The sequence below is a fragment of the Zootoca vivipara genome, chromosome Z1, assembly GCF_965207765.1.
Source record: "Zootoca vivipara chromosome Z1, rZooViv2.hap1.1, whole genome shotgun sequence".
Classification (NCBI taxonomy): domain Eukaryota; kingdom Metazoa; phylum Chordata; class Lepidosauria; order Squamata; family Lacertidae; genus Zootoca; species Zootoca vivipara.
The window spans coordinates 46,591,440-46,607,649 of record NC_142583.1 but is presented as its reverse complement, the minus strand read 5'-3'; the positions used below and the strand labels follow the sequence as shown (position 1 = coordinate 46,607,649).

Below are 16,210 nucleotides of genomic sequence, written 5' to 3'. Positions count from 1 at the left end.
CCTATTTGAGATAAGTGACAGTTATTTTGGGTTTACTAGGTATGATGCAAATGTGGATTGTCTGTTATTATAGTCTCCATAGTTTACAGAGCAACCTTGTTACCAAGTTGAAGTGTGGAAACCTTCAAGATAAGGTAAATCCTGGAAATGCTAATCTAACCAGACAAGCAACTTTTAGAAACTATATGTTGGGCTAGATGGAACTTGATCTGACCCAGCAGGGTAATTCTTACATTTTAAACCCAGCCTCTGGTATAAAATCAGTATGTGGCAAAACCTGGATTTTACCATTAAATAAGGTATAGTGCAAACCCTGAGATGTATCTGCTGAGATGAGCATTCCATTCTAAAGCATAAATGCCTGGGCATTGTCAGTGTTTTGAGTGGATGGAAACTTCATGTAGTGAAAGTTAGGTCACATAAAGTGCTTACAAGGATGGTGCTTTTTCTGTCCTTGCTCTTCTGTAGACATGGCATTGGCAATGTACTGTTTGGGCATTTGTACCATGAGCCTTAGGGACGCGGGTGGCGCTGTGGTGTAAACCACTGAGCCTTGGGCTTGCCGATCGGAAGGTTGGTGGTTCGAATCCCTGCAACAGGGTGAGCCCCGTTGTTCGGTCCCAACTCCTGCCAACCTAGCAGTTCGAAAGCACTTCCCAGTGGGAAGGTAAATGGTGTTTCTGTGTGCTGCTCTGGTTTCACCAGAAGCGGTTTAGTCATCCTGGCCACATGACCTGGAAAAACTGTCTGCGGACAGATGCTGGCTCCCTCGGCCTATAAAGCAGGATGAGCTCCGCAACTCCAGAGTTGTTCGCAACTGGACTTAACTGTTAGGGGTCCTTTACCTTTTACCATGAGCCTTAAAGGCCATAAAATGCAGAAGATACCACCTGTGATATTTCTAGGCAAAACAAATATGCCGAATTTCTAACACTATGGACTGCAAACTAGAGCCTGAACAAAGGCTGTTTATTTTCTTCTAAAATACACCGTCTTCTCTCTCTCTTTTTTTAAAGAAAATACTCCAGGCAATACCCAGTAACAGTTAAAAATATAATAGATGATAAATCACAATAATAAAATTATCAAACTTGTATAAATGATATAAGGACAGCAGCCCAGAAACCCAACACAAAGGTAATAATTACCTTTGAGAAAAAGACAGCTAGAATATTGCCATTTTTAAAGACTTTCTTCTAGTGCATTAGAGCAGTTTTGAATTAAAGATGTTTATGTTTCAATACAGTCATACCTCGGGTTACAGACACTTCGGGTTGCACGTTTTCAGGTTACGCACCACGCCGAACCCGGAAGTACCGGAACAGGTTACTTCCGGGTTTCGGCACGCATGCGCAGAAGCACTAAATAGTGCTTTGCGCATGCACAGAAGTGCCGAATTGCAACCCGCGCATGCGCAGACGTAGCGCTGCGGGTTGCGAACCTGGCTCCCGCATGGATCACGTTTGCAACCCGAGCGCCCACTGTATAAAGCTTTGCTTCAAATAATAGGTTTCCTTCTTTTCAAAAAGAAGTTTTGAAGAAACTATTACTCTGCCTAGATGTGGTAACTGTGGCCGTGAATGCATAAATAGGCAGGGTTTTTTCACTGGTGATGGTATCTACACTTTTGTTTCATTTCAGCTACATTATAACTCAAAGATGTTAAAGACTGAATCGCCAAATGCATCCCGAGGGTCATCTCTGCCAAGAACTCTTTCCAAAGAATCCAAGTTGTATGGTATGAAAGATACTGCCATGCCTCCTACCTACAGCAAAGCTAAAACTTTACTTCCTCCCCAACCCCCACCTATCCCATCAGGTAGAGATTTCTTTTACATGCTGTACCTTTGCTTTAATTCTCTCCATACTGGGGAGTTCAATGTTTAGATCTAAATCTGCTTCATAGCTTAATAAAGCATCCTACTTGATTGATATGATCATGGTCATTAACTCCTAAAACATACTGATAACAGGAGTTCGTATACTATTCAGTAATTCTAGTTTTTGCTAAAATTTACTGGATAGAAACTTCCCTGTACCTTAAAACTCTCATCAATTCCCTGTTCTTTTTCGATTAGATTTTCTCTTTGTAGGAACTTTATTTCACCAAATAAAACTACCGTAATTTTCTCTACTTACTTTGCCTTCACTTCAGAGACTTCGGCACTGAAAGTTGCGTGACTGAAGTCAAGCATTATAATATGACCCAGTCTACATACATATTTGCCTGGTTTGCCTGACACAGTGTAACCTAAACTGCGGCTTACCAGGATCATGCGAACATGCAGATTTCTGGAGAGGAGCTTGCAGCTGCTTTGCTCCGGCCCTGTTCTTATGCTAACCTAAGGTTTAATTATTGTGTCTTCTGAACCAGAACTCATGGTTAAACTCTCTCCCCACCAGCCACAAAGTAAGAACAAGTGAAGAACAAATAACACTTTGTTCTTGCGTGTTGTTTCTTATCTTGAAAAAAAACAGTAAATATGTGCTCTTAATTTTTATCCGTTCTTCTCTGAGTGTAATATGTCCTCAGCTGGGACTTGAGTTCCCCCTAGCGTTTGAAAGCAAGACTGCTGTTGCTGCAAAGAAAGTTTCTGGATTTCTTTCCTTCTGAAGTCTCAGTTCATTCCTGCCTTTACTTGAAGCAGATGTTAGAGTGTGTTCTTTGTCTTGTCTTCTACTTCTCAGGCCTGTGCATTATTATTTGTGTTTTTCTGTGAGTGTGTCGTGAGGTAACAACCCATGTCTCTGGTTGGTTCCTGATCGTTTGAGACTTGAGTGGTTTACTTTGTTTTCTCCTCGGTGTGGTTTTATCTCAGCCTTTTCCCTCCTCCTTACCAGAGACTTTCGCCTCACTCTTATCTCTACTTACCGGTAGTTGTTGCTGCCTGTGAAAGTCTTACAGGAATTTTTCTACTCTTCCCCATTTGTTCTTTTTTTCCATTATTCATTGTGTCTTCTCAGCTCCCTTGTCAGTTCCATCTGCTTCAGGCCACTAGCTGCAGCAGCAGTGAGCAAAATGCTAAAGTCTAGACCACTGTGCTCATGTCCAAAGCATGTTCCCCATCGGCACCTGCCTCACAATCTCTCTCATCAGTGGCTGCAATGAGGCTACCTTCTTCCCTGCAGGGGTGGGTGGGCCTGGCACTATCAGAAACCTATAAGGCAGGCCCAAAGGAACTTGACATCTTCCTGTGTGGCAGCAACTACCGGTTGGGAGCAGAATGCAACAGTGCAATGGGAGACAAGCTGCAAGCATTGGAGGGGAAACAGCAGGGGCAGCTTGCTGGAGGGGGGAGTGCTGAAAGCAGAAGTTAGCAGAGCTGAAGACAAAGCACTGAGATATGTTTTAGTAGAATCAACATGAAGCAGCGTTGTACATGGTTTTTACCTCATGGGATTTAGTCCATTCGACAGAAGTAAATTGTTGCTTTAATCATCCAGAATGGTTTGAGTGATCCTGACTTAAATAAACATACCTTGTATTTTAATTTGTACTCTTAATTGAAATGGTTGAATTAGTATTCCATTTTTTCCTCAAACTTTTCAGCCAAAGGAAAAGGAAGTGGTGGTGTAAAAACAGCAAAACTCTACGCTTGGGTTGCACTCCAGTCTTTGCCAGAGGAAATGGTGATTAGCCCCTGCTTGTTAGACTTCCTAGAGAAGGCCCTTGAAACAATTCCTATAACTCCAATAGAAAGGAATTATGCAGGTACCACAGATTGTTTCTACCACGGCTTTTATTTTATGATCCACTTCCACTAAAATGTTCCTTTCTGTTTTAATGATATCCTTGGTTCTTTTCTTTTCTTTTTTAGCTGTCACTTCACAGGATGAGGATATGGGGCAGTTTGACATGCAAGATCCTTTGGAAGAATCTACAGCCTCCTTAGTATCTTCATCAACATCGGCATATTCATCCTTCCCTGTTGATGTTGTAGTTTATGTAAGAGTCCAGGTGAGGACATGAGTTACATATCGAGGGCAGTTCATGTCCCATTAGAGTCAATGGCAAAACTGATAGTTATTTGTATGTGTTACACAGTATTTGGAAATGTTTAAAAGGGGAGAACTGACACCTTAATATCTTAGTTTGTTACATTGTATCCCACCCTTATTCCAGGGAATTTACGTACCTTATAGCTAAATCCTAAGACTGCGGAAACTGCTGGAGAGGGGACAGTCAATCTGTGTGCTTAGTGTAGTTGTCTGAATTATAATAATCCAGGCATTTACACTAGCACAGATGAGCCCAAGACAGGCTGATTCATGTGTCATTCTTGTTATGTGAGAAGTGTGATAAAGCAACCTAAATTTCTTAATTCGCTCATATGGAAGTTGTCCTCCAAGCATTTCTCCCACAAACAATATCACTTTAGTTAGTAGAGGATACTAACCTCCTTATTCCTTACTGTTTTCTCCCTGCTGTCAAACTTTATATGGTAAGCTCCTTGGAGCTGAATGATATCTTCTCCAGTGGATGCTGTGTCACCACCAAGTGGCTATCATTATAGTCCACTCACATAAAGGCATAAAAGAAAAGTTAACAGGAGTTGCTGGTAGTTGTTCTGTGCTGATTTTATGGTTTGACATGTGTCCTAAAAATGTGTTTCTCTCTTGTTCAGCCTTCACAGATCAAGTTCAGCTGCTTACCTGTGTCACGGGTAGAATGCATGTTGAAACTTCCCTCCCTTGATCTTGTATTTTCTTCAAATCGAGGGGAACTAGAAACTTTAGGTACAAGCTGTCCTACGGAAAATGCTATGCAAAGTGGATCTAAGATGCCTTCTAAAACTGTCTCGCCAGGTAAAAAATTAATTTTTAAAATCCTGTTACATTTCTAGTTATTCAGAGGTGTGCAAAACAATTCAATTACGGAATGGCTCCATTTAGACTCACTTAAGGAATGAACCTGGGCGAGATTTTTTTTCCTGGCTGATTTTGCATTATTTGGCACAGCTGCATTTTCCATTTTCAACAAACTGCAGAAACTAGTAGAGCATGAGACTCTCACAGTCATGGGTTCAAACCCCATGTTGCTCAAAAGATTCCTGCATTGCAGGGGGTTGGACTAAATGACCCTCGTAGTCCCTCCAACTCCACAATTCTATTATTCTAATTTTGTGCGAACTGAGAACTGTAGTTACTGTTAACTATGATTCAGGGAAAGAAGAATCAGCCACAGTTGAAGTTGGCTTGTTTCCTTAAACCATAGTTAACACTAAGGTTTGTCTGGGTTCAGCTAATTGAAAATGAAAGCTTTTAGTCTCCTGTACAAGAGAAGGAGAGGGGTGTGCACGAGCCTTGAGACTTGTGCATGTAACACTGGACCAAAGTATTCAGTGCATTGTTATTTACTCTTTGGAAACATTTAAATGTTTAAGTGATTTGCTTTTTTAAGAAGGGGAAAACATCTCTTTCTTCTACCTTCGTTCTGTTTCTCCAGTTATCTCCTCACTGTCAAAATTTAGATTGAATATCCTAAGGGCAAAATTCATCAAAGTTTTGTTTCTGCTGTCTGTAAAGCACCATGTACACATAAATAATAATTTGTTGCATGTATCAAAATGGGAATTTGAGTTGTACATTGCTTTGTCTCATGTAAAGCTACTTTTTTAATTTGAAGGAAGTGTTCAAAGCAAAAGTTTTGTGTCTGACACTGGGGAGTAAAGGTGTCTGTTTGAAATAATAAAGTAAAAAAACTCTCACTAGGTGTGCCACCTGAATTACCTATTTGGTTTCAGTCAGTGTACATTAAATTGCCTCCCAAGGAGAGAGCCTCACATAGTGTCAATTTTTTGAATACCCCCCCCAATAAACTACTCTATGTATTAATGTGTAATTTAAGGAAAGCTACGTAGAATATAGTCCTATTTGGGCATTATACTCAAAAGTAAGTGGTTTATGTAAGTGAAAATAAGCGCAATAATGGAGGGAAGCAGTCTACAGTGCAGAGCTTGCTCTGCTCATGAAGGCTTCCAGCATGAAGCAGAATCCTGAAAAAGCAGGTTTCTACATTGCATGAGGAGCCTCTGCAAGTATAGATGCTCCCTGCTGCATACCTGGAGAGTTATGGGGGGCTGAGCTAACATGCTTATATCCATACTCATGGGAGTATAACTCCTGAAGTGGGCTCGTATCTTTACATGTCTTTATCACCATATTTGATTATTCAAATGGAATAATCAAGAGAGAGCTCATGGCTGACCTTTAGGATTGAACAAAGGTACATGTAATTTATTTAATCTGTGCTATTTTCTAAATTGTTCTTTTATTTTGCACTATAGGTTCATCGCCTGGACTGGGCAGTCCTTTTGGCAGAACACGGCATAGCAGTAGCCAGTCAGATTTGACAGGTGCTAGCAGCAGTTCCTCAGGTCTGAGCTTCACTGCCTGCATGTCTGATTTCTCTCTCTATGTATTTCATCCGTATGGAGCAGGGAAGCAGAAGTCCAGTGTCGCAGGATTGTCTTCTGGATCAGGATCCCTAGGTAATTGCAGAATATAAAATTTCCCAAAAGTGTATTGGTTGTTCTTAAGCTTTGGTGGGGCTGGGAGGACTGTTCTAAGAGTTTCTGCAAAAAGTATTTTTCTATTTCTTTGAAAAGCCAGTCATGTGGACATTGTTTAGTCATTTAGTCATGTCCGACTCTTCATGACCCCATGGACCAGAGCACGCCAGGCACTCCTGTCTTCCACTGCCTCCCGCAGTTTGGTCAGACTCATGTTAGTAGCTTCGAGAACACTGTCCTCTGCCGTCCCCTTCTCCTTGTGCCCTCCACCTTTCCCAACATCAGGGTCTTTTTCCAGGGAGTCTTCTCTTCTCATGACGTGGCCAAAGTATTAGGGCCTCAGCTTCAGGATCTGTCCCTCCAGTGAGCACTCAGGGCTGATTTCCTTAAGAATGGATAGGATCCTTCATGGATCACTGCCTTGTCGTGGCGAAGGGGCTTGAATAACTCAGAGAAGCTATGAGCTATGCCGTTCAGGGCCATCCAAGATGGTCAGGTCATAGTGGAGAGTTTTGATTAAACGTGATCCACCTGCAGCAGGAACCAGCAAGCCACTCCAGTATCCCTGCCAAGCAAACTCCATGGACATGTGAACGTACTGCACATTAACGATCCAGTTTTCTGTGTATGCATTTCATAGAGTTCATGGGTGTGTTAGTGTTCTTTCCACTAGCAAATGCAAAATCTTTCCTAGCTGATTTTTACAATTTTTTTAAAGAACAAACGAGATAAATAGCTGCTTTTACCAACAGTTTGTGTTGCACAACCCAAAGTGCCCATGTCTTTTTGTGCTAAGCTGAAATCTGTAGGCACTAGTAAGAACAACTTGGGGTCCTTCAAAACAAGTGCCAACTGCTATGTTGTTCCTTATGGTTTCAGGAAATGTAGATGAAGAACCCTCATCAGTTACTGGTCGTAAAGATTCGTTGAGCATCAACCTGGAGTTTGTAAAAGTTAGCCTTTCAAGAATAAGGCGATCAGGAGGTGCTACCTTTTTTGAGAGCATGTCTGCAAGCAAATCTGCAAGCAAAATGGATACTACATTAATAAACATATCTGGTATTTATCAGTCTTGTTTAATGTTGGACCTAGTCTATCATGCATCATGGTTGTATTTATGGGTTCTGTGAAATTCTGTGAAATCTACAGTTATCTGTGTTGCAGACAGGAAAGGTCCTGATTGTTTAGAGTTACACTTCCTGTTCATGAGACGTTCTGCTAAGATGCTGAAAATGCAGACAAGACCCGGGTTTGCCTTTGAACATTTTGCTTGAATTAATTTTTATTTCAAGCCCCATTCAAGCATGATTTTTAAAAGAAGAAAACGTGTGAACAGTTTACAACTCATAAGGCTAAGGCTAATATTTGTCTGCAATATGTTATAGTTGAAACCAATATAATTAGGCCCTAAACATGTGGGTCTTCAAGATGTGATTGGGTAAAGCCCTAGTCTTCATGATAGAGATAATACATTGATAAATAATTCATGAATGAATTATGGGCTTCATCTCAACTATTTCACTTGGCACCAATGTGAAATCTGAATTATCACCATGTAATAGAATCCAGAGCCCTTCAAACCACTCTGGGCTACAGCCTGTTCAGCAGCTAACATCCCCTCCCCACCATCTTTATGCTCTCACTTAGTTGTCTGGATAACGAAAAGACAGTGAAACCAAATCCAACTTGCCAGACCTCTTGGAATTCCCACAGATTCAGATAAATTGAGCTTCTGATCAGAGCAGGGGATTTACCCAGGGTGAAACATCAATATCCAATGGAAAAACTTGAAAACTGTGTTGTTTGGCATCCTCCTTGTTTGGGATGGGAAAAGGATCAGAACCTTTACATATTTTTCCCCTGCCACATGTATGGCTAACCTTTCTCCCGGGCAGTTGGGCAGCACTGATGGTTAGGCTTTTGGTGGCTGTTGGTGTTTGGTGGCTGCTGGAGAAACTCTGGAAAGTGTAGCTATTTTGTGCTGTTTAAGATGGCTTTTTCTTCATACTGTTACCAACACTTTTAGTATTTTATTGAACAAGCTGTTTAGTATTTTATTATTTCATTGCATTTCTTATGTGTTTTATTATTGTAAATCATTTTGGGATGCCTCTGGTTGTGTGAAGCAATATGTAAATATACTATGTAAATATAATTAGCTAAACTTTCTTTAAAAGGAGAAAATCACTTCGGAGCATATTGTTCCACATCCAGTTTTATACTTATTTTTTTTAATTCTTTTATTAGCTGTGTGTGATATAGGATCTGCTTCCTTTAAATATGACATGAGGAGACTAAGTGAGATTTTAGCATTTCCAAGAGCCTGGTACAGGAGGAGTATTGCAAGACGCCTCTTTCTCGGGGACCAAACAATAAATCTCCCAGGTGAGTGATAAAAAACAAAATCCACATTGCAATGTAGAGAATTTTTAGGTCTCATACTTTGCTCATTTTTATTTTATTTGCTGTATTTCAACAATATGATTAGTTAATATTGTGAACATTTTTTGTGTTGGGGTCTGGACTGTGATGGAAGTAAGCAGCGAAGGTGCGTTTAATATATGTATGATTGGTCTTGGCCTTGAATCTGAACTTTTTTAAGAACAGGGTTCACTCTTAAGCTTATATCCAAGTATGGAGTCCCGGTTGCACAACATACTTTGATTTGTACTAATGGGGCTTTCTCTCCACCCTGCTCTGCCCCATCACACATACCCAAGATCTGCCCTGGGAGCTTGGGGGACCCTCTAGAGCAGGTTTGCGGGGGGGGGGAGTTGACTTCTGTGCACACACCCTGGTGCACTATTGGATCCCGCTCTTAGTAATTAATTAATTTATGTATCTTGCAACTGTGATGAATTTGATATAGGATGGGCTGATAAAAAAAATAGGGTCACACTGGAGAAACGCATGCTTTGACAATCTGATAGCATTTGCTTTTGGCTAATAATAACCTTCCATTCAGTGCAAAGAATGGTAACGTATGCTTTATTTTATTTCTCAGTAGCATCTGGCCCCGGGACACCAGATTCTGTTGAAGGAGTAAACCAGCACATGTCTCCTGAATCATCGCGAAAAGCATACTGTAGAACCTGGGAGCAGCCAAGCCAGTCCGCCTCATTTACCCACATGGCTCAGTCTCCTAATGTTTTCAATGAGCACAGCACAAACAGCAATATGTCACCTGGAACAGTAGCACATAACTTAAAGTCACCTGCTGTTTCAAGATCCAGGAGTGTGTCAGACTCTTCAGTTCCCCAGAGAGGTACGAATATCATTCTTTACTTTTACTGCTTTAATTCGCATGCTACTGTGTAAGAAAGCCTTTGGATCATGCCCTATATCATTCAGATTTATAGTGATTGTAATCTTAGCATGCAAGAATTTAATCAGCTATGACAACCATCATGCCACTATTATCAGCCACTGAGAGATGACGTCATGTTAGCCGTTCCTTTGAAGCCAAATTTGGAAATTGATACAAGTCGGGTGGACTATTTCTGCATGACAACTCTTTGCTTTTAGCGCCTGCTGGAGTTGGTGTAGAGATGCTCCACAAGATCATACAAATATATAATTGTAAGAAATCCCCCCCCCATGATGTCATCACCGCTACTGAAAATTCACACGGTACTGGAAACAAATCGTATCTAAAACTGGCATGTCATTATTACTTTTTAATATTAAATTTACAAAGTCTGGTGATGTTTTATTCTAGATACTGTCTCAAAAACATCAACTCCATTTAATAAATCAAACAAAGTTGGAAGTCAGCAAGTGACACCATGGGAAACACTGGTTGTGTTTGTTATGAATTTGAAGCAATTAAATGTCCAAATGAACATGAGCAATGTAATGGGAAATACTACGTAAGTAAATTTCTGATTCCTGTAATCAAAACAAATCTTTTAAATATGTGTGTATGTGCGTGTGACCTTTTCTTCTAGTGGTCTAAGTGAGATGCTTGAAACATTTCTCCCATTGACAGGGAGAGTAAGAGATCAATCGAAACAGAATGTATATAAAGAATGGAGAATATTTAAGGAATATCTAAAAAATTATTGTAAGAATAAGAATCTCCTGGCAGAACTAGAGTGATTCTTGTAAATAAAAGGTGGAAATGATATTATGTTTGGGCATACGAAAATAATTAAGTTAATTGGAGACTGTGCATTATAGTAAATGAAAATATTTGGAAGTCTTTTTTAGCTAATTTTCAGTAAATATGATTTGGCATTTACATATATGAAATGTATAGTATTTTTTTTCCTTTCTCTTTTTTTCTCTTCTTATATTCTTTTTTATATTCTCATTTTGTGTCTGTATTAAATGTCATTGCGTTTTGAAGGGGGGGTGATTTTCTCTAATTAAACATGTTAACCTTGCCAGTAAAAAAGAAAAAAAGAGAAACATTTCTTTCATCTAGTGCCATAAATATATTTCCTTTTTAAAATTTAAATTTAGGCACTCAACTTTCCTTGTTTTTTGTTATGCCCATGTATGATAAAAAATATGAACATTTTCCATAATACGTCAATTACTTCTATAGTTTTAAATGCTTTTTCCAACTTTTATTTTTGACATATGAGAGGCAGAGATGGCATACAATGTGTTTTTCTCATTTTTGTCCCTGTGTAAGGTGGACTACTAGTGGTTTGAAAAGCCAGGGCCGTTTATCTGTGGGCAGTAATAGAGATCGGGAAATTAGCATGTCAGTCGGTCTTGGAAGGTCACATTTGGATTCTAGAGGTGGAGTGGTTGGAGGTACCATAGATGTTAATGCCTTGGAGATGGTGGGTAAGTTGGAATGTCAGTGTGTGTGTCTGTCTGTCTGTCTGTATGTGTGCATGCACACAATAAGTCAATCATTTGTTTTGATTTTTACATATACTTTTCCTTGACAGAGAAAGGCTATAATCCAGCCTCAGAGAAACCATAGAAGTTGAATGGCTTTTAATGTGAACGTTAGCCTGTTATTAAAACCTCTCTCGTTGGAGGTACTGGGTCTTAGAAATGCACAACTTTGGCTAGATTGTGTCCCGTTTTTGCCCGGCGGTTTCTAGCTTCCGCTGTGCTGTTCAAATCTTGAGCTGAATTCTGTGGCACATTTCAGTTCTTAATAGCAGGAAACTGTCAGTTGCCCATGCCCCCTAGAAAGTTTGCTGAAAGTAGAGAGCAGGTGTGCTACAGAAAAGCAGCTGTTCAAGCAACCCAGTTCTCTCATATTGCAAGTGATCCACTCGCCTATTGTCATCTGGAGCTGGGAGAGACTTCAAATCTTATGACATGGATTGGGCGGTGTATTGGCAAACCATGGGAGAGAGGCGGGCCAGATACTATCTTGTTCCCATATAATGCAAATGTTGTTTTTTAGCTCACATTTCAGAACATCCCAATCAGCAGCCAAATCACAAAATTCAGATTACCATGGGTTCTACTGAAGCACGTGTTGATTACATGGGATCCAGTATCCTAATGGGCATTTTCAGTAATGCAGACCTTAAACTGCAGGATGAATGGAAAGTTAATCTCTACAATACTTTTGAATCCAGTATAACTGATAAAAGGTAAGGTTTCTTGCCATATCTAATGGTGTACATTTCTGCTCGTATGGTTTCTAATCAAAGCTATTTTAAAAAATTGCCTTCTTAAGCTGTTATACCATTTCTACTGTAGTTGCTACATTTATATACATTGACTATCCTCTCATTATAACCAAGTAAAACAAAATGAATTCACAAGGGATATTATCTCATTTCAATGTTTCAGTGAGATATTTGTCCATGGAGATTTGAAGTGGGATATTTTTCAAGTAATGATTTCCCGATCAACCACACCTGACCTCATCAAAATAGGAATGAAGCTCCAAGAATTCTTTACTCAGCAGTTTGATACCAGCAAGAGAGCTTTGTCTACATGGGGACCTGTTCCTTATCTTCCCCCAAAAAGTGTGGTCCATGTTGCAGAGAAAAGCTCACACCAGCAATGTATGTATTGAAAGTGTTTTAGCCCATTTTGTAATTAAAAGTTTTATATTCCGATTTCATGATACGCTTGAACAATGTTTAATAATTTAACTAGGGGTTAAAGTATTGCAACATCCAAAGTCTCAAAAATGTGATGTTGTCAGCAACTCCTACCCAGCTTATAATAATGATAATGATAATGATAATAATTTATTCTTTATACCCAACCCATCTGGCTGGGTTTTCCCAGCCACTCTGGGAGGCTCCCAACAGAATATTAAAAACAGAATCAAACATTAAAAACTTCCCTAAACAGGGCTGCCTTCAGATGTCTTCTAAAAGTCAGATCGTTGTTTATTTCCTTGACATCTGATGAGAGGGCGGGCTCCACTACCGAGAAGTCCCTCTGCCAGGTTGGCTTGGAATAATACAAGCTGTTTCCTAAGAATCAGGAAATAGCTCTGCTTGATGGGGCAGCCCACCCACTAAGCAAGTCTCCAATTCATAGGCTGACACATTTTTTAAGCATCTCCCACCCCAACCTGGCTACTACTGATAATGTGGTAGCAAGTGACTGGGCGATCTCTTTTCCCCTGATGTTAGAAGTCCTTGATAAAAACTATACGGCCCAGAGGCTTCTTGCATAGCAGCATGCCGGGTGCAGTCCTGGGAATTAGTATAGGTTAACCAAAGGCTACTAATTCAGGGCTTGTTGGGACAGTGGAGGGAAGTAGAATTATTTTAATTGGATTAAAATACAAAGCATAGGAGAATTTGTAACGCTCACCTTGTATTAGTTGTGAGTATTATGAGCCTACAAACCTTGTATCTCCAAGCCCGGAAATGTGTATCTCAAAAACATCTCTATTTTTAAATGTGTGTGTTAATATATATATATATATATATATATATATATATATATATATATATATATATCCTGCTGTGAGAAGAACTTAAGTCCTTTGAGGTGAAAACTCATTTTTCTTTTCTACAAACGGAAGGAGTTTTGAAGCACAAAGTACTTCTAAACATCTAATCTACTTACATCAGCATTGCAAGGCACAAAAGATGAGCAAGCACTTTGCAACAAAAGAGCCGTACTGCTCAATCAAAATAATACTTTATTTTGGGCAGACTACCAGTGTAGTGTCTTAAGAGAGTGAATTGTTATGCAGAGTACTAGTGTATGAGAAAGTGAAGTGGTATGCAGAGTTGTAAAGCGCGTGCTCATTCTTTATGCCTTCATTTTTGATGCAGGTGTAGATTAGATGTTTAGAAGTACTTTGTACTTCAAGCTACTTCCGTTTGGGTAAAAGAAAATGGAACTTCACCTCAAAAGACTTTAGTCCATGTTCTTGTGGTTTTTCACATCATGCATTTTTTAAACATCATTTTAAAATGCTATTGAGATGCATGTTTTTATTTAGTAGTATAACTCTTTCCATGTTTATATATTGGGGTGATCTAAGTTTTATAAATCTACATACTTAGTTTCAAGAATCCATTCATACCATTGCTGCTGATCTCTCTGCAATAAATGTACCCTCAGCTTTGGAAGAGCCTGACCTATGTATTTGTAATTGATGTGTATATCTCTAGATAGGCTCAGAGGTTTTAGCTTCCCTAGAGAGAGATTCTATTAAGTAGATATTAATGCTACTGTTTCTTCTGTGTGCTTTTCCCCACAGTACTGGATGCAGCACATCATCGTCATTGGCCAGGAGTTTTAAAGGTGGTGTCAGGGTGCCACATATCCTTATTTCAGATTCCTTTACCGGAAGATGGAATGCAGTTCGGAGGCTCTATGAGCCTGCATGGAAATCACATGACATTGGCATGTTTCCATGGACCTAATTTTCGTTCAAAATCATGGGCTCTGTTTCATCTTGAAGAACCTAACATTGCCTTTTGGACAGAAGCACAAAAAATTTGGCAAGAAGGTATCAAAACTTATTTCTGCTTTCTGTTTATAGATATTTTTATCCTTTTAAGTTGTAAATTCTACAAGTGCATTAAGTGCATAGATTTGGGCTGGACAACTTCATACTCTGGACTGACCTCTTGGGCCAAAGCTTGGTTGCATGTGGAATTATGAGACCAATGAATTTATAACCTAATGACTACTCAGGAACGGGAGAGGTTTTTTCCATGACTCCCTGAAGCTAGCTAGATGAATTGTGGTTGTGACAGTCTGGTATTCTATGAGGCTAGTGATTGCATATCTATATACTGACAAGAGTCTACAGACAAAGGAAAATACCAAATTAAATCCAGTATCTGATACTATACATGGTGGGAGTTTTTCTCTACTTCCTATTATTGCATACATGCTCTGCAATTATGCAAACCACACTTTGTTTTGTTAAAAATTACATTCAACATGATCAGTAAGCAAATAACCTTGTTTTTAAACCACCCCCCACCCCTCCAGGTTCTAGTGAACATTCTACCTATGTTGTGCAAACACTGGACTTCCATTTGGGTCACAATACTATGGTCACAAAGCCATGTGGAGCCCTGGAAAGTCCAATGGCAACCATCACCAAGATCACAAGGAGGCGCCATGAAAACCCACCACATGGCGTGGCAAGTGTGAAAGAGTGGTTCAATTATGTTACAGCCACAAGGAATGAAGGTGAGGCCTTTACTTCTACAACATTTCTGCTTGCTGATCTGGTTATTGCTGGTGGAATTGCATGAATTTACAATTCAAAGCGAAAGAGAGTGGGGCAGCAGCATACTAACCACAAAGGACTACAGAGTTCAGCAGAACTATGCTGAATTAATTTCAGTTATAGTATCTGAAATGATCTGTGAGTAGCAGTGATAACAGTTCGAAGCCCAGTAAAATCAAAACATAGCTCCACTTTCTTTGTATTTGCAGAGTTGAACCTTCTCCGAAATGTTGATGCAAATAACCCAGAGAACAGCACAACAGTGAAAAGCTCTAGCTTGTTAAGCGGATTCAGAGGAGGTTCCAGTTACAATCATGAGACTGAAACTATCTTTGCATTACCAAGGATGCAGCTCGACTTTAAATCTATTCACGTTCAACAACCACAGGAACCTTTATTACAAGGTAAAGTGTGATGTGTTATTCCTTCTGAACTACAAACCTAATTCATACCTTGTGAAAAGATAACTGAGCATTATTCAAAATCTGAGATAATCTGTCATAAAAGTATTAAACATATAAACTGTTTGTGATGAAGATCATTTAGTGATCCTGTTCAATAGCTGGAAAATTAGATCAGTCCTAACTGTTTAACCCAGGCATGGCCAAACTTGGCCCTCCATATGTTTTGGGACTACAATTCCCATCATTCTTGATGGTCCTGTTAGCTAGGGATGATGGGAGTTGTAGTCCCAAAACATCTGGAGGGCCAAGTTTGGCTATGCCTGGTTTAATCCAAAGGACAGAAGAAAAGAAAGTAGTAAGTCTGCAGTCTCTCTGATCCCACAAGCAATGGCAATATACTATTTAATGGGCTCCATTGACACCGGTTGCCCTGCACTAGCATCCTATTTAGAACTTCTGGTCTGTGGGCCTAATTAGGCTCACTAGAGCTTCTCATTTGACCTGTAAGGCCATTTCATCCAAACTACAGTTACCTGCACTACACCTGACATCATACATTGCATCTGGGGCGGGGTTAGGTAAAAAGGAGGTTTGCTGGCATCACCAATAAGTTGATCAGTGGGGCCTGCAAAGCCATGTACAAAACACCGGGC

At 39.8% G+C, this 16,210-nt stretch overlaps 1 protein-coding gene across 20 annotated transcripts in view; it reads left to right on the top strand.

Annotated features, from left to right (window-relative positions):
* BLTP1 (bridge-like lipid transfer protein family member 1) overlaps positions 1-16,210 on the top strand; it is a 118,226-nt gene that overhangs the window by 99,906 nt on the left and 2,110 nt on the right. For 10 of the 20 annotated variants that reach the window (XM_088660370.1, XM_035114177.3, XM_088660361.1 and 7 more), the window contains 15 exons: positions 1,642-1,819; positions 3,551-3,712; positions 3,819-3,958; positions 4,626-4,806; positions 6,288-6,491; positions 7,392-7,571; positions 8,760-8,897; positions 9,517-9,777; positions 10,231-10,381; positions 11,152-11,309; positions 11,887-12,079; positions 12,282-12,499; positions 14,167-14,418; positions 14,910-15,113; positions 15,363-15,557. In XM_088660370.1, the coding sequence (XP_088516496.1) occupies positions 1,642-1,819; positions 3,551-3,712; positions 3,819-3,958; positions 4,626-4,806; positions 6,288-6,491; positions 7,392-7,571; positions 8,760-8,897; positions 9,517-9,777; positions 10,231-10,381; positions 11,152-11,309; positions 11,887-12,079; positions 12,282-12,499; positions 14,167-14,418; positions 14,910-15,113; positions 15,363-15,557 (2,815 nt within the window). The remainder of the gene's footprint in view (positions 1-1,641; positions 1,820-3,550; positions 3,713-3,818; positions 3,959-4,625; positions 4,807-6,287; positions 6,492-7,391; positions 7,572-8,759; positions 8,898-9,516; positions 9,778-10,230; positions 10,382-11,151; positions 11,310-11,886; positions 12,080-12,281; positions 12,500-14,166; positions 14,419-14,909; positions 15,114-15,362; positions 15,558-16,210) is intronic. The other 10 variants (XM_088660368.1, XM_088660362.1, XM_035114185.3 and 7 more) reach the window with 3 other exon arrangements.